The sequence below is a fragment of the Ovis aries genome, chromosome 18 (genome assembly GCF_016772045.2).
Source record: "Ovis aries strain OAR_USU_Benz2616 breed Rambouillet chromosome 18, ARS-UI_Ramb_v3.0, whole genome shotgun sequence".
In the NCBI taxonomy this organism is placed as follows: domain Eukaryota; kingdom Metazoa; phylum Chordata; class Mammalia; order Artiodactyla; family Bovidae; genus Ovis; species Ovis aries.
The window spans coordinates 4886037-4905270 of record NC_056071.1 but is presented as its reverse complement, the minus strand read 5'-3'; the positions used below and the strand labels follow the sequence as shown (position 1 = coordinate 4905270).

The following is a 19234-nucleotide window of genomic DNA, read 5'->3' as shown; positions in this document are numbered from 1 at the left end:
TCTTTGCCACCAAGAAGCGCAGCTCTGGCCCGACTCTGACCTCATAGCGCGATAGAGAAACCGCCGTTCACACAGCCTTCCCCGGAAGCCCCGCAGCGGACCTGTTAGCGTGCTCAGGGCCCTCTGCCGCCACCCTCGGGGGCGCAGTCCGGCGGCCCGTCTGCGTGGCCTTGCCCACGTTCAAACGGAGCGTCAGTCTTGCTGTGAGCGCTGCCGTCAGCCTCAGGCTCCTCTGACAGGCGTCCCCTCACCTGAAACAGGCACAGACAGCACCCTCCTGCGCTCCACAGACAACCCCGTCCGAGGGAGCCAGCCTTCCAGCGCCCACCGCTCGGGGCGGCTGGACCCCCTCTGTCCCTCAGACGGCTGATCCCTGAGACGCACAGCAGAGCGGGCGGTGCTTTTCCACAGCTGCGCCTTTTCCAGAGCCCCGTGTGCGACGTGCTGCGGGATCAGCTCTCTCAGTGGCACTGGCTAACGCCCTGGTTGCTGAAGTGTCTCCCTGTCGCTGCCCTGTTGCTCAAGTAGGTTGAGTCTGTGGAGTTCACCGTCTGGGACATCGGCGGCCCCGCCAGCATGGCCACGGTCAACCAGTGCTTCTTCACGGACAAGGCCCTGTACGTGGTGGTCTGGAACCTGGCTCTGGGGGAGGAGGCCGTGGCCAGCCTTCAGTTCTGGCTGCTCAACATTGAGGTGAGGGGCCCGCGCCCTCCAGCCTTCAGTCCTCAGGACGTCTCAGGGGTGGGGTGGGGGCCCAGAAGATGGGTAGGGAGACCCTGGGTGCGCTTGGCTGCAGTGTCACGGAGGCCCCAGGACCACAGGTCGCCGTGAAACGCAGCCTTCTGTCCCTCCTCCGCTACACGGTTGGCGGTGCCCTTGTCCTTTGCTGCTTCCTTTGGTGTAAGAGCCCGCATCTTGGACCCAGGAGGGGAACAGGGCTCTCCTGCAGTGGAAAGGCGCTGTGGGCCAGCAGGTGGGGTGCAGTCAGAAGGAATCAGAGGTAGAAACCCCAGGGAGGAGTCGAGGGCCCTCACACACCCCCAGCGTGCGGCAGGCCCTCGAGGTTTACAGAGAGGAGTTCCGGGGGGCCAGCTGAGGGTCGTGGGCGTCCAGGGTTGACACACCCGCCGCCCAGGGGACTGTTCCCGTCCTCAGCCCAGACTCTGTCTTGCAGGCCAAGGCCCCAAACGCCGTGGTGCTGGTGGTGGGAACGCACCTGGACTTAATTGAAACCAAATTCCGCGTGGAGAGGATCGCCACCCTGCGCGCCTACGTGCTGGCCCTCTGCCGCTCGCCCTCTGGGTCCAGGGCCACCGGCTTCCCGGACATCACGTGTAAACACTTGCAGTGAGTGTCCTACGGCATCCCGTGCACCCAGCCCCTCGGGGCTGTGGCTGCCCGCCCCTTGCTGTCCGTCTCTCCAGAGACAGCTGCTCTGCCCGCAGGGGGCTCCTGAGGGGGGTCTTTGCTCCTCTGGAGCCCTGTCCGGGGTGAAGTGTGGCAGCTGCAGCCTGAGGAAGGTGAGGTGCTGCCCAAGGACCTGCAGGGCAGGGCCTGGAGATGCTGTCTGAACTGCCTGTCTGGGTCTCCCTGCTGCCAGGCTCGGCACTGTGCGTGTGGTCCCAGTGGCACCAGCAGACAGGAGCTCACACACCACCCAGCACACTGTTGGTCGCTGGGCAAGAACAGCCCCCAGGCGTGGCCCTGGGCCGCCTGCTGGGTCCGAGTGGTCTCAAGGGTTGGGATGGGCGAGGGTGCCACGGGGGTCGGGGGGCGGGGGGGTGGTGACAGGGCCCACTGGAAAGACTGACTGAGGCACCACACCGTGGTCCCCCAGCACCGCGCCCTGCACCGCGTCAGGCCTCAGTAAGTCTCCGTGCCTGTCTGTCATGAGCTTTCTCAACTTGCCAGTATTTAGGATGGAACCTTTGGGAAAACAGAGACCCTGAAGTGCTGGTCAGAGCCGGGGGTGTGGTGAGTGCGCACGCTTCATTTTTGTACCCTCAGCGAACTCTCCTGTAAGAGCCTGGAAGGTCAGGAAGGGCTGCGGCAGCTCATTTTCCAGGTCACATGCAACATGAAGGACGTGGGCAGCACCATTGGCTGTCAGCGACTTGCAGGGAGGCTGGTGAGTACTTGTCATCCCCTGGAAGCAGGGAGGCTGATGGGTTCCCCTTATCCCCAGGAAGTGCGGAGGCTGGTGGGTACCCCCCATCCCCTGGAAGTGGGGAGGCTGGTGGGTACCCCTCAACCCCTGGAAGCAGGGAGGCTGGTGGGTGCCCCCCATCCCCTGGAAGCAGGGAGGCTGGTGGGTTCCCCTCATCCCCAGGAAGTGGAGAGGCTGGTGGGTACCCCTCATACCCTGGAAGTGGGGAGGCTGGTGGGTACCCCATCACCCCCTGGAAGCCAGAAGGGCCCCCTCTCCGCCTGTTGGGGTCCTCACCTCCCTCTCCCCGCTGCCCTGAGTCACATTGCTGTGCATGCTGTGGGTTGGGCCCTGAGGCCCCTGTGTGAGTGGTTTCTAGGGGAAGGTGGGGGGCTGTGGCAGAGACAGCCCGCCTGCCCGGTGCTCAGGAAGCTGGAGGGAGGCCCTGAGCCTGAGGGTCCAGGCTTGCCCTCCCGCCCCAGATCCCCAGGAGCTACTTGAGCCTCCAGGAGGCCGTGCTGGCGGAGCAGCAGCGCCGCAGCCTGAGCGATGACGTGCAGTACCTGACGGACCGGCAGCTGGAGCAGCTGGTGGACCAGATGCCCTGCAGCGATATCCGAGACTACGAGGATCTGCAGTCCGGTGGGCAGGCAGCGAGGGCGGGCTGGGCAGGCGGGTCACCAGGGCTCAGCTGAGTGCCAGCAGGCACAGCCATGGGCGGGGTCCTGGGGAGGGGCACCCAGACTTTTCACTGCTCTGTGCACAGCTGCAAATAATGGCAAAGACTTCAGCTATCGATTTGGGGTGGCAAATCCATTTTAATGCATAAGCAGATTTGCACAGATGGAATGCATGAATTATGGAGGTCAGTACGTTGGTTTCTTGAGAACCTGTGAGGAGGCAGCTGACTGCTGCAAAGGGCCCCATGTGTTGGGAGCTTCCTAAGAAGAATCTGTGGCCTGGCGCCCCTAGGAGGAGGTCACCCAGAGCCCCTTCTGCCCTTTGTTTGACGCTGCCCCCTGCTCCCCTCCCTGGGCAGCCATCAGCTTCCTCATCGAAACGGGCTCCCTGCTGCACTTCCCGGACACCAGCCACGGCCTGAGGAACCTCTACTTCCTCGACCCCATCTGGCTGTCCGAGTGTCTGCAGAGGATCTTCAACATCAAGGGCTCTCGGTCGGTGGCCAAGAACGGGGTGATCAGGGCCGAGGACCTTCGGCTGCTGCTGGTTGGCACGGGCTTCACCAAGCAGACAGAAGAGCAGTACTTCCAGTTCCTGGCCAAATTTGAGATCGCCCTGCCTGTGGCCAACGACAGGTGAGGCGACCGACTGGGCCGAGCCGGCTGCTCCCCGCAGGAGGGAACTGGGGCCAGGGCCCCTGGTGGCCCAACAAGGTTTCCAAGGATGGGCCCTCACAGTGGCTGCCTGCCTGGGCTGGGGCAGGGTGGTTGGGCTCAGCCGGTCCCAGCTGGCTGCTCCTCCCTGTGCCTTGGGTGTCTCTGTTCAGGGGGTTCAAAGAAACCCATTTATTGGAAAGGCGTAGGAAAACATGTAAGCATGGCAATGGCCTTAAAAGTAGCTTTGGGGAGTTCATGCTTTGAGCGGTTGATTGGTTATTTGATGAGTAAAAATGGAGTAGGTACAAAAGTGTGCATGCTAACTATCCAGCCCAGTTTCAAAATGCAGGGAGGGCAGGGACTCGAGGGGCATGTGGGTTCAGTCTAACGGCACTCTGGCTTGGTTCTCAGGGCCTCCTTTCTCTACTTCAGTCTCAGCTGTTTCCTGGGTCTGATGCTGATGTTGGCCATGAGGCAGTGGCCAGGATGCCAAATCCCCAGACCCTTTTGATGCCTGTCATAGAACACAGCACCACCCGGCCCCTCAACCCCAGAGCTCTGGGGGAACACCCTCGGGACCCTCCGGGGGCTGGCCTGGCCACTCTATGGCCAGCCAAACAATTCCATCAGCACAGTCTGGGTCTCTTGGGAGCCAACTCTGGGCCATCGCTTCCTGAGCTCCCACCCATATATCCACTTGGCCTAATGACTGTGGGAGGGGCCTCAGTCCTTCCTGCTTCAGCCCCATGGGGACCAAGAGTGAGTCCTAAAAAGAGAAACCCCAAAGGGGAATTCAGAATCCACATGACCCCTCCCATCCTGGCCCAGGTGTGTCCTTGACTTTGGCCCCTGGTAAAGCAGCCTGTGAGTTTACAGCATTGCCGGAATTTGACAGTTTTCTGATTATTCTATCAGCAGGTTAGAGGAATGCGGAAATACTCTCACTCTGTAAAAGCAACTGCCTCTTTTTTTCCTCATATGTAAAATAGAAATAATACTATCACTTACTAGTATTATAGTCAATGTGAGGATTAAATCAGAGGGTACGTGTGAACTATGAAACGTATCTCCTGCACCTTTGAGCTTCAGGGACATCCAGGATCATCAATGCTGTTATTGTTACTATCTTTGCGTTAAGTACTCATAGTCAGTGGTGTCTAGTTCCATCTAAAGTCAGGAGTGTCTGAGCACTATACCTACCTCTAAGTGTAGATATAATGGGTCCCTTGTACCCCAGAGACAAGGAGTTTCAGCTCTTTGCACCATAAGCTTTTATATGATCAACAAAAACAAAGGCATTTGCTGCTCCTTTCAACCTGCAGTCCCTGGGAAAACCTTCAGGGCCTTTCTAAACCTCTCTCTACACTTTCGAGTGTTTGTACTTCTTCCAGGCGGGGATGCACTGGCTCTCAGCACTCGGGGAAGGCTCTGGCCCAACTGCTAAGACAGCCTCAGGGACGTATCATGGACTGGCTCCGCCGTAGTGCAAACCCCGTGCAGTGCCCAGGTCTTCATGGCTTTCTAGTCAGCAGGCACGTGAAGAACTCCCCTCTTAGTTCCCCAAGCCCACACCTTTGGCAGCCCTGCCCTGTTAGTGGTCGCTCTAAAGCCAGTGCTGGTGGTTTCGCCCAGGGCTCTGCTCACATTGAGAGGGGCTTCCTTTGCCCATCAGTTTAAACCTCTTCACTTGCCATTCTGGCTTTTAAGTCATCCGTACCTTCAAAAATATTGAACACCTGCTGTGTGTGCCACGTGCTGGGGCACCTGGGTACAGAGTGTGCCCCCTCCCTCGGGCACGCTGGCCAGATGGAAAAAATTGGGAAGTCCCAGGGCACAGCCACGGAGGGGGTCCCATGTGCCCAAGCTGAGCATGGCATAGGCAGAAGAAGCAGGCTAGATCTCACTGGGCACTGACAAGGGCCTCCTGTTTGAGGTCAGAGAGATAAAGGACTTCTCAGAACTAAAAGGCATGTGCCAGAGAATTCCTGGCTGTGGAGAGAGGCACTCCAGCTGGGCTCATTGGCAAGGTCCTTTGGGCCAAGACCTATAATGGCTGAAAAGGACCGAAACGCCACCATCTGTCCCCTTGGACCTCACCTACACAGCCACTGTCCGTTCTTCTCTAACCCTGCAAGGCTGGCATCCCCACTCTTCTGCCATTAAGGAAGCAGAATGGCAATGAGATTAGGCCGTGTGCTGAAGACACCCTGGGGACTCCACCCCCAGGCTGTCTTTGAATTTTCCTTCCATAGTGTTTTCAGGGGTTTCTTTCAGAAAGTCCTAAAAACATTTTATAGGACCTACACTAATGGAATTTTAAAGGATTAAGAGAACTGAAAGCAAGCCTTTAAGGACACACCCAAGGCTCTGCCCAAGGCCATCTTAGCTCCTCCAGGACACACAGAAGATGCTGGTTTTCAGGGAATTATTGGAGGGACCTCCCTCGTTTCAGCTTATTAAAAGTGATCACAGTCATGAACAGCTCACTGACACTGCAGTTCAGTCCTTTTATGAGTAAGACTGCTCTTATAAAACATCATTCTTTTGCACAAAGAGCCTCATTCGAAATTTCAAGGTAATTGTGTTATCTCAACTGGCCAAGAACAATAAATAGCTTCTCAGGCCAAAGACATTTCTCTGACCCCCGATATCTTGTCCTTGGAACTGTGCAGCTGTATTTGTTTTTCCTTCACCATCCGAAGTTAATTTTAAGTAACTCCCCAATCGCAACCCGGTTTACAGAGAACCGACTGTGATTTGTTGTGTCTGTGTTTATGACCACAGATGTTTTCACGTCTTCCCTCGCCGTGTTCTAGTCTCTATCTTAGAGACTTCGACAAACTGATTCGCTATGCCCATCTTCGTTTTCTCTTGGAGTATTTATGCTCACCATATAAACTACCCCCTCTTTCTAAAAATGGTTCCAAAGGCCCTGGGAGGAAGGCATCGGGCAACCTGCGCTGCTTTGGCAGATCCCGCCCCAGGCCAGACTGCCTGCAGGGGTGAGAGCCCCAGAGCAGAGCTCAGGCCTTGGCTCAGCAGCCCTCTTTGGTGTTTCAGCTACCTCCTGCCGCATCTGCTTCCGTCCAAACCCGGCCTGGACACCCACGGCATGCGGCACCCCACAGCCAACACCATTCAGAGAGTGTTTAAGATGAGCTTCGTTCCGGTTGGCTTCTGGCAGAGGTTTATAGCACGGATGCTGATCAGCTTGGCTGAGATGGACCTCCAGGTAGTTGCGTTTTCTGCATAGGGCACTATTTGCTTGCAGGCCAAGCCCCTGCGGCTATGCCCTGGTGGGAGTGGGGGGAGGGAGACACCCTTTGCTGGAGGAGCCTGACTGAAGACCCTTTCCTGCAGCAGAACTGCTGGCTTAGGGTCCGGACACTGGGACAGCGTGGCTGCCTCCTCTCCTGTGGGCCACAGACCCGCTTGAGTCATTCTGTGAATGCCAGATCAGCACCTAGCTGTCTTGGACAGACTATCCCATGAGGAGCAGTGGTTTCAGTCTTACCAACGTCCACATTCCCTGGCTCTGTGGCTGTGGACCGGGACTCAGAGTCTGCTTATCCAGACACTGACCTTGAATATGCTGTTGCTCAGGGATAATGCCCAGAAGAACCATGGTTTTGCCATTCAGGCTGTGACTGAACTCCCCTGGGGAGCTCTTAATAGACACAGACCAACAAGTCAGAATCTGTGGGTATGGCACACAGGGATCATATTTTTTAAAGCTCTCCAGGTGATTGATTTCACTGTCCAGTCAAGCTTGAGAACCACTGGCATAGAACTTTAACTTGGTTTGGGAGGAGTAAAGACCTAATGGAAGGAGTTCTTTTCTGTGGGTTCACCTGGGGTTGTTGGAGGAGGGCTTGGCTATCAGTCAGTGTTCATTTCATGCAGGACAATGATATAGAAGTGGTAGTTGGCTAGAGCAGTAGTTCTCAACGTGGGGTTCCTGGGCCAGCAGAATCAGCCTCACTTGGGAACTTGTTAGAAGTACAGATTCTCAAAGTGAGTCTATACTGAAAGTCCCTCAGTCATGTCCGACTCTTTGCGACCCCATGAACTATAGCCCTCCAGGGTCCTCTGTCCATGGAATTCTCCAGGCCAGAATACTGGAGTGGGTAGCCTTTCCCTTCTCCAGGGGATTGTCTCAATCCAGGGATTGAACCCAAGTCTCCCACATGGCGGGTGGATTCTTTACCAGCTGAGCCACAAGGGAAGCCCAGGAATACTGGAGTGGGTAGGCTTTCCCTTCTCCAGTGGATCTTCCCGACCTGGGAATTGAGCCAGGATCTCCTGCATTGCAGGTGGATTCTTTAGCAACTGAGCTCTCAGGGTAGCCCTCAGGCCTGCTCCAAACCCCTGCCTTAGAAGCACTAGTATAGAACTAGTGGCTCTGTTTCTCAGCTTTCCAGAGAATTCCAACCTACTTCGCCTTGTGAGAACCCTTGACATAAGCCAGAATTGTTGAATAATGGACAGTAAACTCTGTGTGAGTTTGCCTTTGACATGTTCGAGTTATAAGGCCCTTATGGAATTAAACTTCCTGCCTGTTAAATAGAGATATTCTTTGATCTTCCCATTTTACTGAAATGTTCAAAAGTAACTGCAAGAGCCTGAAAGTACCAAAACCTCTCACAGCTTGTTAGCGGGAAGGAGTCTTGTGAGCAACCCAGTTGGGTGCACTGACGGGCGGAACGAGTGGGCGCAGGGCAGGCTCTCCCAGTGTTCCCGCTTAGTCACCCTCCCTCCCTTTGAACTCTGCTTTCTGCTGTGTTCTAAGTGGGAGGTCACACACACCCCCGCCCCCCTGCCGAGCTCGGCGTCGTGTGAGGCCTGAGCTCCCAAGGGGGCTCAGTGGCTGGCCAGGTGGGCGCCCTTCACAGCAGCATCCCTCACTCAGAATTAGGAAAAGAAGCTTTGCTGGAATTCAGTCTCAGAAGTAATCAAAGGTATGCAGATTCAAGCATGGATAATATCCTACTTTTCACCTGTCAAACTAGCAGAGAGCTGACAGCCAGCCCCGCAATCAGGGAAGTTCTCCCGTCATGGTGAGTGGACATACAGCTTAGTCACCCTGGAAGCGATTCCTCACTAGGAATCCAGAGCCTGAAGACATTCAAGCCCTTTGACCCAGTAATCCTGCCACCATAAATCTGAACTATAGCAGTCATTTGAAATCAGAGAAAGCTCTGTGCTTTTTTCATGTTCATTTGGCTTATCCGGAAGAGCAAAAGACTAGAACCAATCTAAAAGTACAAAGAAGAGAATGACTCAACAAATTACTTAATAAAATATTGAGATTTAGAAAAATGAATTGTATGAGTTTCTAATCAGACAGGAAAAGCAGAGTTTTTAAAAGTACACACAATTAGAAATTTAGAAATGCCAAGTTACAAAATATGGCCTCAGCTGTTTTATAAACATTACAGATAGATAGGAAAAAACCTAGAATAAGATACACCAAAATTTTCATGACCTGTGTGTTAAACTGGTATTTTATTTTCTCTCATATTTCTCTGTATTTTCCACATTTTCTAAGGTAACCTTTTGCTTGTAAAATCAGGGAGGGAAAAGAAAGGCCTATTTTTGGTGTTTGAGGGAAAATGTGTTCCCAGAGTATCCTGGAGGCTCCTTCAGATGATGCAGCATTTTGTTTGGCAGCAAGATAAGGGTGCGGAGGGTGGGGGGCGGGAAGACGGGCGGTGTCCTTTGTCCAGATGGGGCCAGACGGGCCTCCTCGCAGCTCTGCCCAGGGCCAGCACAGAGCCCAGAATACTCAAGCAGGGTCTTTTCTCTTTCAGCTGTTTGAAAACAGGAAGAATACTAAGAGCAGGCACAGGAGAGTCACCATTTATAGTTTTACAGGAAACCAGAGAAACCGTTGCAGCACATTCAGAGTGAAAAGGAACCAGACCATCTATTGGCAGGAGGGGCTCCTGGTCACTTTTGATGGGGGCTACCTCAGGTAGGTGCATGGGGGGCTCACCTGACTGGACCCCCATGGCACGCTGGGAACGGCCCCCGGAGGAGCCGCCACTGGACATCTGTCTGCTTGGCCTGCAGGGCCCCGTTCCCAAGGGCAGCGCATCATGGAAGCTCGCTGGAAGTAGAAAGGCCCACTAGCAAACATCCGAGAGGGTCGCTGTCTCCTCACGCCTCCTCCTCTCTTCTGACAGGACAGGAAAGGACAGGGAGGGTGTGGGGACCAAGCCCGGTGGGAGGGCAGTGGGCAGGCAGCCCCCGAGCTCAGGGTCGGAGCACCCAGCACCCCCGTCACTGAAGGGGCTCCTTAGGGCCTCGCAGCTGTCCCACGCACCTCCGCCTTGTCCTAAGAGAGGGCGCCCTAGGGGGAGACACTGGTCCCCAGACCACATCTCGTGATACCTAACAGTACGTTTTTCGTATTATCTTTTTTTCTTTTTTGGTGGTGGGGATGAGAGAGAAGGAGAGAAAAAGTTGGCTCAACAGGTTAATAACTGATTTTTAATCAGGTTTAATTTGATATACACAAGATTATTTCATACTTTAAGTGAGATTTTCAAAATATTTGTCAGCTCTGTGAGAAGAATGGGGGCGAGGGGAAAGTGACTGACTATTGTGAGGGTCTGATTTGGGCCACGCTTGGTGCCTGGGGTTTTCAGGTGACATTCCCGCTTAAAGCACACAGTTATCACTTGGTGGATGAAAGCCCTGTGGCTCAGATGGGAAACCCTTCCCCAGGGTCACATCTAAGTCCCAGAGCTCAGCCTGAGCACCCCTTGTGGCAAGGTCCTTGCGTCCACCTCACCATTTGGGGGCAGCAGGGGGACAAGGCAGGGCCATGCACACAAGTACACGGACTCAGGACCTCCCCACCCCCGGGGGAGCGGTCTCCTGGGAGTTGTACCCTCACCCTGGAGGCAGAGAGCTTATCCCAGGGTGCTTGACAGCCAATTGCAATGGACCTCTTTTGGTTTCTGGGTTGCAGTGTGGAATCCTCGGATGTGAACTGGAAAAAGAAAAAAAGTGGAGGAATAAAAATCATGTGCCAATCAGAAATAAGGGACTTCTCGGCAATGGCTTTTATCACAGACCATGTCAATTCCTTGATCGATCAGTGGTTTCCCGGTAAGAAAGCATTCTTGAACCAGGCCTTGGCTCATGGTAGTATTTCTTTATAAATTGGGGTGGGGCCCATTTGGAGAACAGAAATCCCGCTGGGATTCAGCCCGAGGAAACCAGAGGGCTCCTAGCAGCGCTTTGGTGGAGCTCTGAGCCCTGGGGGTCCAGCTGCAGGCATAGCTGGGGGTGCCATATGTGAGATGGGGACCTGGAGGCGGTACTTGGGCCCTGGCGACACAGCGTATAGGAAAAATGCCCCGGGTACCACACGTGGTCTAGGAGGACCGTCGATAGGCGCCTCACATGGTCTTATTTACGTGGTGAGGACAAAGCTGCTGAGATCCAGAGGGGAGCCCGAAACTGCCCTTGTGCAGGGGTGGGAAGGAAGGCACCAGAAACACCTGCCAAGAGCCCCCAGTCTCCTTCCATGCCTACCCCAAACCCCCAAGTCCCAGCAGTGATCAGCCACCCACGTAGCCCTTTCCAGCCCCTTTGATCAGTTTCCTCACTGACAGTCCACCCAAAGAAAATACTTTTTGAAGTAGAGCCATTGAGGTCCTCTGTTTGTTTTGTTACTGAACTGGAGACAAACCCACTGCGGGGTATCCCGCATGGAGGAGGCCGTTTGAGCAAAACCAGGCCATTTCTTCCCTGTGAGTGCTGGAAGGCTAGAGACGGAGAAAGCGGAGAGCGGGTCTGAGATCTGAGCACCCCCTCTGGCCTGCTGGTCCAGTCCTCTGGCCTCCTGAGCTGGCTTCCCAGGAGAGCATCAGAGCAAACAAGAGACAACACTGGGCATGCTCTGGACACCAGGGTCTGGTATCCTTTGCGTGTTCACAGGAAAGGTGACCTACAAGGAGAAAAGGCATAGAAAGGGGCCTAAGAGAAGGTAATTTTAAGAACAGCTCCTTACTGACTGTGGCTTGGTCATTTGAGTGTGGCATAGCTCAGACCCTGCCTGCAGTGTCCTGCACAGGGATCCCCAAACTCTCAGCACCTCCTCGGCCAGCTAGCTCAGGGTCTGCACCCCTTGGTGACTGTCCAGGGCATCCCCAGCCCCTCCCTGTGAGTGTCTTTTAGGATTGAGGATAGTGCCCTCCAAAAAGGAGCCAGAGTGTGACAGTCACATTTCAGCCTCTCCTGGGGGTTCAGGCTAGGGAAGGCAGACCCCTCTCTTGTGAAAGGCCCACCCAGCCCGGGGATGCGGGTGCTTCTCAGGGGCCTGCTTGCAGCTGCCTTCAGGTGAGCTGACGCCCGCTCTGTCCCCGTTTAGCCCTGACAGCCACGGAAAGTGACGGCACCCCGCTGATGGAGCAGTATGTGCCCTGCCCGGTCTGCGAGGCCTCCTGGGCTCAGCACAGCAACCCCAGCGAGAGGTCAGAGGACGTGCAGTACTTCGACATGGAGGACTGCGTGCTGACAGCCATCGAGCGGGACTTCATCTCCTGCCCCAGGCACCCTGACCTCCCGGTGCCTCTCCAGGAGCTGGTCCCCGAGCTGTTCATGACGGACTTCCCAGCCAGGTAGGCCTCGATGCTGACGCACAGACCTTCTGCCTCCCAGCCAGCCCCGGGTGGCATCTAGGTTCCTGGCCTAGGCTGCCTAAAGGGAGCCAGGCTGTCCCTCTGTTTGTGAGGCACACAGGCCCAGCCAGCAGGCAGACCACTTGGAGGGCAAAGTCACCTTGGGGGCCCCACCGCATCTCACCCTCACGTTAGCTGGCACTCTTTCCTGTTGAGCTGGCCCTCCTCTCTGACTCCTACTTTGCCGCCAGATCAAGGAATAGAAGACAGAGATCCATTAGTGTCCAAGAAGGAAGTGCTCCTGGACCTACACCTCCTTTTCCTTTCTTGGCCTATGATGACTCCTTACTGCTGCTCTGGTGCTGAGCATTTAGATCCCCTGAATCTGTCCCTAAAGATGAGTCTACCTATACTAATCTAAGATAATAACTAGGGAGATAATGCTGGAGAAAAGAGAACACTTTGTGGTCCCGTCCTATAGGAAACCATCACAGAATCCATGTAGTCATGGAAACCGGAAGCCATGATTTGGTCTCCCTGGAAACAATTTGACTTTGGTGGTTAGCAGTGTTTTTGGAATGTTTCAGAGTTGTTTTCTTATTCAAAGAATTGCTTTATCCAATTTCTTTAAAGAAAACCAGACTTGGGGAGGTAAGAATATTTGTATCATCATTTTTTCCAAATTGTTTCCCTGACCCAAGAAAATGGATGTAGAATACTCTGATACTGCAGAATTGTGGCTCCAAAACATGCTTCTGGATTAGTCTGTTAAACTAAGAAATCACTTCCTACATTGGAGAAATTTCCCCCATGGTTCTTTTTCATATTCCCCAGTTACCTCATTGGTGTAAATGAAAATTAAATACTACTCTACTGTGAAATAACTTCCCTTTACTCCTAGATCTTTAACATGAAGGTCATCACTTCTCAGAGACCACATACAGAGTTTTATATATGTATGAATCAAATTTCATGATGGGGTACCCAATTAAACAGCCCCAAATTTTAGCATTTTTATTTATTCGCTGAACCTTTTTATGTTCTACACCCCCACTGAATCTGAGCTCTGGAATCTACTGTATGGAATCTGGAAAGCCAGGTTGGTTGTTCCTGTTGGTTTGGATCTAATTACAAGCTGTAGCATGGTTCTTAAACCAAAGTACTCGGCTGGGAGTTGAAAAACCCAAGAATCTGAACAGGGTTTACAATCCAGCAGAGACTCTCTGGAAACTTTGGCTGATGTCCCACCAGGACCTCAAAGCATCACACTCCCCAGCTGGGAGTTTGGGCAGGTGCAGGCAGGGAGAGTCTGGCTCCACAGAGCCTCATCCTGTGTTCCCATTCAGGAGTCCTGACAGAAGGCCCTGAGGGATCTCCAGCATTTCCACTGTTCCCTGTCTCAGGAGGCTCCCAAGGGCCATACTTCCTGAGCAGGGGTTTTGGGGTGGGCATTTGGAGAACAGCCCGGTTCCTCTTCAGCTGATCACCAAGGCCCGCCATGGGTACAGTTGCATCTGCCTGGAGTGTGATGTGGTCGGGCTCTGCAGAGACTCAGCTGCTGCACAGTCTGTTCCTGGAAGGCGTGGGCAAGACTGCGTGGTGATGGGGGACAGCAGGGGTCAGTCTGTTCGGTCAGGAGAGCTCCGGTGGAGGCACCTGGCGGACGTAGCTGAGGAGAAAGACCTGGGGACCTCCTCAGGTCTGGGGGGACCCTGAGATGGGAGGACATTGGGGTGCTCGCCCGCCACCCTCCCCGCCTCCCTCTCCCCATCCACCTTCCCTCCCTCCCAGGAGTGACTTGCAGTGCTTCCAGCAGAAGTCTCCCTCTGACCTAGGGTTATAACATACAAACAGGTGGGAAGGTCTAAATCCCTGCCTTTGGGGGAAATCCTAGCCATCAGTTGTTGGGACACCAGCCACACTGACCAGAAGCTCTACATGGCCATTTATATAACTACTGGCTTACTAGTAAGAAATGAGACAGCTAACCTAGCAATAAATATATGCAATTTCCAATCGATACTAGCTCTCAAAGTATAGTGTCTTCTGGAGGAAAAGGTCCACAGGAATTCTTTTTCTGTGTCCACCACCTTTGGAAGCTCCATCCTATACCAGTCAACATTCATACCTCTGAGACCATTGCTGTTATGAATCCACTTTCCAGAGGAGACCAAGGCTTGTTAAGGCTAAGTAACCTACCCAGAGCTGGCATTTATCCCAGATCTGTCTGACTGCCCCCCACTAGGTGGCTTTGAACCTGACTTTGCTCAGTGGGGACTGATAGCCAAGCATATTCTTGCACCTGCCCAGCCCAGGACCTGCCTCTGATACCCGGCGGGCATCTCTGGGGGAACATGGGGCAGGAGGGAGGTCTGTTCTGACCCCCCAGCACACACACGGTGTTTCTGGCAGGCTCTTCTTGGAGAACAGCAAGCTGGAGCACAGCGAGGATGAGAGCGCTGTCCTGGGCCAAGGTGGGAGCGGCACCGTCATCTACCGGGCCAGGTACCAAGGCCAGCCTGTGGCTGTGAAGCGATTCCAGATCAAGAAATTCAAGAACTTTGCAAATGCCCCTGCAGGTAAACAGGGCCCTGGGTTGTTTCTTTTCAGACATGTCTTCCCTTGGTCCAAACCTGTACCACCTTAGATGCCCAAGGCCACACAGGCAGCGGAAGAGGGGGGTGATGCCAGTGTGGGCCCCAGGGGTGGTCCTGCTTTCTGCCTGGTGAGACGTGGGCCAGGACTGAGCATCAGGCTGAACACGGCCTAGAAATTGCTTTCGGAGGTGACTTTCTTGTCTGACATGAGCCCCCAAGAGCATGGGCCAGCCTTACAGTTTCTATCTGTTGCATGTCCAGCACAGTGCCCACATGATGGGCACACAGTCAGACCTCAAGTGGACCGCTCGCCCTGGGGACCCACCTCCCCATGCAGTTACTAAGGGAAGGATAGTGGCTAAGGTTCAATCCCAATCCAGATGAATGGATCGGGAAGCCGTTGTGGGTAGCTTCTCCCTCACCCCCGCCCCTCCCGCCCTTGTCCACTCATCATGTACAGCTCAGAGGTGCTCCAGAGCCACCTGCCACCACCTAATGCCCACCAAAGGCGAGCATGTGGAGGCCTTCTACCTTCCAGCCGCTGAGTGTTGCATTTCTCGTGGCCCCTGGCCTAGCACGGTTATCATCATGATCACAGAAGGAATTTACGCTCGTGGTAGAAAAATCAGAATCGTGGAACAGTATGAAGAACCAGATTAGAAAGGAAGAGACAGAACTGTAGACGTGGGAAGAGAATGGAAATCTAAGAGGCTATTAAGCGTCAGAGCCAGTAAGAGTTTGATAGTTTGCTAGATGTGAGCTCAACATCAAATGTGGCAACAATGACCCATTAGACAATGCCTTCCGTGGCAGCCATTAAGCCACAAGGTATTGAGAAATAATTAATAGATGTCATTCAATTTAGTTCTCATCTAAACTCCAGCAGTGTGTGTGAGAGAGAGACAGAGAGAGAAAGAGAGAGAAATCTGACTAATTCTAAAATACATGTGGGAACTTTGCTGGTGGTCCAGTGGTTAAGACTTTGTGTTTCCACTGTAGGGGGCAGGGGTTCGATCCCCAGCTGGGGAACTGAGATCCTGTGTGCCGTGCAGCAGGGCCAAATAAATAAATTAAAATGGAAAGAAAAAGAAAATGCATGTGAAATGACAAACACCCAAGAACAGTCAGGAAAACTCCACAATGGAAGACAAAGAGCAGAGGCTTGCCCAGCAAACGTCCTGACTTACCAGGCTCCACATGCTAGGGCGGGGTACTCCTGGGCACGGTTGGGCCTGTCGGGAACAGACAGAGCCTGCATGCATGCGAGAGGCTGGCACACGACAGAGGTAACATCGGGAGTCAAGAGAAAGGCAGGCTGTTCATTAAACTGGGGCAGAGACTTCAGCCATAGTCAAAAATACATGATTAATGGTTTAAAGGCCCAATGTGAAAAACAACTTTTACACTTAAAAACAAATTTGTCTGGCTCACACATCCATCTGGCACAATCAATCCATTTTAACTGCCAAGATTCTCTTTCTGCTGTTGAAACTCCCATGTCCAGTGATTCCTGACTTTAAAATCTGAACAGGGGAGGGACAGATCAGAACCCAGGAGGACAAGCGGGCTCAGTGACCTCCGGGCTGGCCACAGCCTGGTGGGTGACCAGTGGGTGGAAAAGGCCCCTCGGGGGACTCAGGCAAACGCCTCCCACGTGGGGTGCACTGAGAGGGCAGTGGGAGGACGTTGCAGCACGGCCCACCGCTGCCCCAGACGCTCCTTCTTGGGCCTGAGACGGCCTGTCAAGGCCTGTGACTGCCCTGCGGTTTTCCTTCTGGCCGACACCAGGGTGGTAGTCCGCCCTGCCTTCACGGCCCCGGCCTCTAGGAGTAAGATGAGCAGCAGTGACCAAGCCCCCAGCATCCTTGCAGCTGAGCAGTAGGGGCTTGGTTCCTTGCCAGGCTCTGGGTGACCCTCAGGGCTGCAGATTTGGAATAAGATGCAGCTGAGAGCCTTAGGCGGCAAACAGCAGGCCGGGCAGAGGGCAGCAGAGTGGGTGACGAGGGCGGGGGTGTGCGACCCTCCGCGAAAGGGTCCGGGACACCGAGTGTAGCACCTGACAAGCATGGTGCCCGAGGAGGGGGCTTGATACTAGCCCGGATGCCTCAGGAGGGCTCCCATTTGGTGCCCGATTCTGGGTGACGGTACTGCAGCCCCCAGAGGTACAAGTCCTGGCCCCGGCCAGCCCCAGGAGTCCCCGAGGGGCGGCTCCGAGCCTGGCGGGGCCCCAACCCGGCTGGCGCTGACAGCCGAGCTCCCCCCACAGATACCATGCTGAGGCGCCTACAGGCCACCGACGCCATGAGGAGCTTCTCGGAGTTCCGGCAGGAGGCCAGCATGCTGCACGCCCTGCAGCACCCCTGCATCGTGTCCCTCATCGGCATCAGCGTCCACCCGCTCTGCTTCGCGCTGGAGCTCGCCCCTCTGGGCAGCCTCAACACCGTGCTGTCCGAGAACGCTAGAGGTATGCGCTGCACCTGGAGTCTTCCCCCAGGGGCCCACGGCGGGCAGCACAGGGCCCAGGGAGCCAGCCGGGGCCGGGCACAGCTGCCTGAGTCTCGTGGGCCATGCCTGGTGGAAACAGGAGAGCTTCTCCACGCCTAAGTGTCGGGCAGTGGCGTTGGCACCGCTGGAGGAGCTTGCCGTTTGGAGTCAGACAGAACTGTGTTCTGAGTCCAGGTTCTCTGCCATAATCTGGGAAGTTGCTTCATTTACTCATCCATCAAAGGAGGCAATAGCCCCCCTTGGAGGGCAGTGAGACCATCAAAGGAGGCAGCCCCTGGAGCCCTGAGCGGCAGAGCCCAGGAAGCCCGTGGCTGCTCAAGTCTCTCTCTGCCCACAGGGCTCCGTGTCCATCCACTGTGGTTAAACATCCGAGGCCCTGTGGTCAGTTTTAGCCTACATTATTTTTCAACAAAACTTTAGAACACTTACCCCTGCTAAAATTTTCTTTGAAGCAGAATGTTCTATGTTGAAAGGCAGAAATGAAACCAAGTGCATGAAATCTAACTTTTAAATCCTTCCTAGTAATAAATTTAACCATTTTTCTAAATGTTAAAGTATACTTATATAAGAAATAAATCATGAATCCAGAGGAAAAAAAAAAAAAAAAGAACACTTACCCTAAGAAATGGGTAACTAAATTCCAATGAGCTGACAGAGGGAAAGAGATAGCTATCTTTTAACTCAGGAAGAAGAAATGCAATTAAAATTAATTATTTCTCCTTCAACAGAAGAGATTTTATTTAATGGAGTTCTTATACCTGCAACTCACTCCTTGACATTATAGTAGCAATCTTGGCCTGAAGTGAACTCTAGGAATTTTGAATCCTGGCTTTTTTTTAGTAAAACCACCAACCACTGCAGGCATGAGATACTATGAATAAAGCACTCACAATAAGCATTTGTAACCTAAATAATCTTAAGAAGGTCGTCCTCTGTCTCTTCTGGCACCTAGCCTAGAGAACAATGAGAATGCATCTGTAGACTATAAAATATTGGGGAAGACAGAGGTAAGAAAATAAGAGTTGTTATGATAATAGTTTGATATTTTTTCTTTGCCAAGATTCCTCCTTTATGCCCTTGGGACACATGCTCACCCAAAAAATAGCCTACCAGATAGCCTCTGGCCTGGCCTACCTGCACAAGAAAAACATCATCTTCTGTGACCTGAAATCCGACAACATCCTGGTCTGGTCTCTGGACATCAAGGAGCACATCAACATCAAGCTGTCCGACTATGGCATCTCCCGGCAGTCGTTCCACGAGGGTGCCCTTGGCGTGGAGGGCACTCCCGGCTACCAGGCCCCGGAGATCCGGCCTCGCATCGTGTATGACGAGAAGGTATGGCCCACCCACAGCAGTCCCTTGGCCCAGGATGGCCTGGTCCCAGGGCACCTGCAGCTCTGGGCTCTACACTCCCTCAGGCACACGTCTCTCCTCTCTCGTGCTCAACCGGGAGGCCCTGGAATGAACCAGAAGGGCACAGAGGCCTGTGTCCACCTAGAAACGTCAAGGGTGATGTCTCCTTAGCTGCAGAACAGTGACTGAACCTCAGAATTCTCAAAGCTCAGTTCAGAAACATAGTGGAGGCTGTGCACGGTGGACAAAAAGTCCAAGACAGAGATGATTCTTATCCGCATCTGCCAGTCAGATATGCAAAAGGGGGACAGAGGACCAGCTTCGCAGTGGCTCCTGAGGGACAGACAGATAAGGCTGCTAAAGGCCCCGGGTCAGATCAAAAGGCAGCGTCACCAAAGCCAGGAGGAGAGAGTGATTCCAGCAGGTCCAGCACAGCCTCCTAGAGGGCCGCGTGGCCAGCCTTGACTGGGACGAGGCCTTCTTCCCTGAGGACTGTTTGGTAGGTGCTGGTACACACACAACTTCAAACTCTCTTGCAGTGCTCACCTTGCATCTAGGGCTGGCCCTGGCTAATTAGTCATCCAGCAGTGAAACTCCTCTTGTCTATAATTTCTCATTATTTGGTGACTTGCAGATGAGTCATTGACTGATGGCTTCACA

At 53.9% G+C, this 19234-nt stretch overlaps 1 protein-coding gene across 4 annotated transcripts in view; it reads left to right on the top strand.

Moving 5' to 3' along the window:
• Nucleotides 1-19234, top strand: part of LRRK1 (leucine rich repeat kinase 1) — a 142331-nt gene that overhangs the window by 107717 nt on the left and 15380 nt on the right. For all 4 annotated transcript variants that reach the window (XM_042235020.2, XM_027956999.3, XM_042235019.2 and 1 more), the window contains 12 exons: nucleotides 529-693; nucleotides 1175-1347; nucleotides 2008-2128; nucleotides 2629-2788; nucleotides 3186-3462; nucleotides 6544-6715; nucleotides 9294-9457; nucleotides 10460-10599; nucleotides 11867-12116; nucleotides 14529-14695; nucleotides 16980-17177; nucleotides 18279-18556. In XM_042235020.2, the coding sequence (XP_042090954.1) occupies nucleotides 529-693; nucleotides 1175-1347; nucleotides 2008-2128; nucleotides 2629-2788; nucleotides 3186-3462; nucleotides 6544-6715; nucleotides 9294-9457; nucleotides 10460-10599; nucleotides 11867-12116; nucleotides 14529-14695; nucleotides 16980-17177; nucleotides 18279-18556 (2265 nt within the window). The remainder of the gene's footprint in view (nucleotides 1-528; nucleotides 694-1174; nucleotides 1348-2007; nucleotides 2129-2628; nucleotides 2789-3185; nucleotides 3463-6543; nucleotides 6716-9293; nucleotides 9458-10459; nucleotides 10600-11866; nucleotides 12117-14528; nucleotides 14696-16979; nucleotides 17178-18278; nucleotides 18557-19234) is intronic.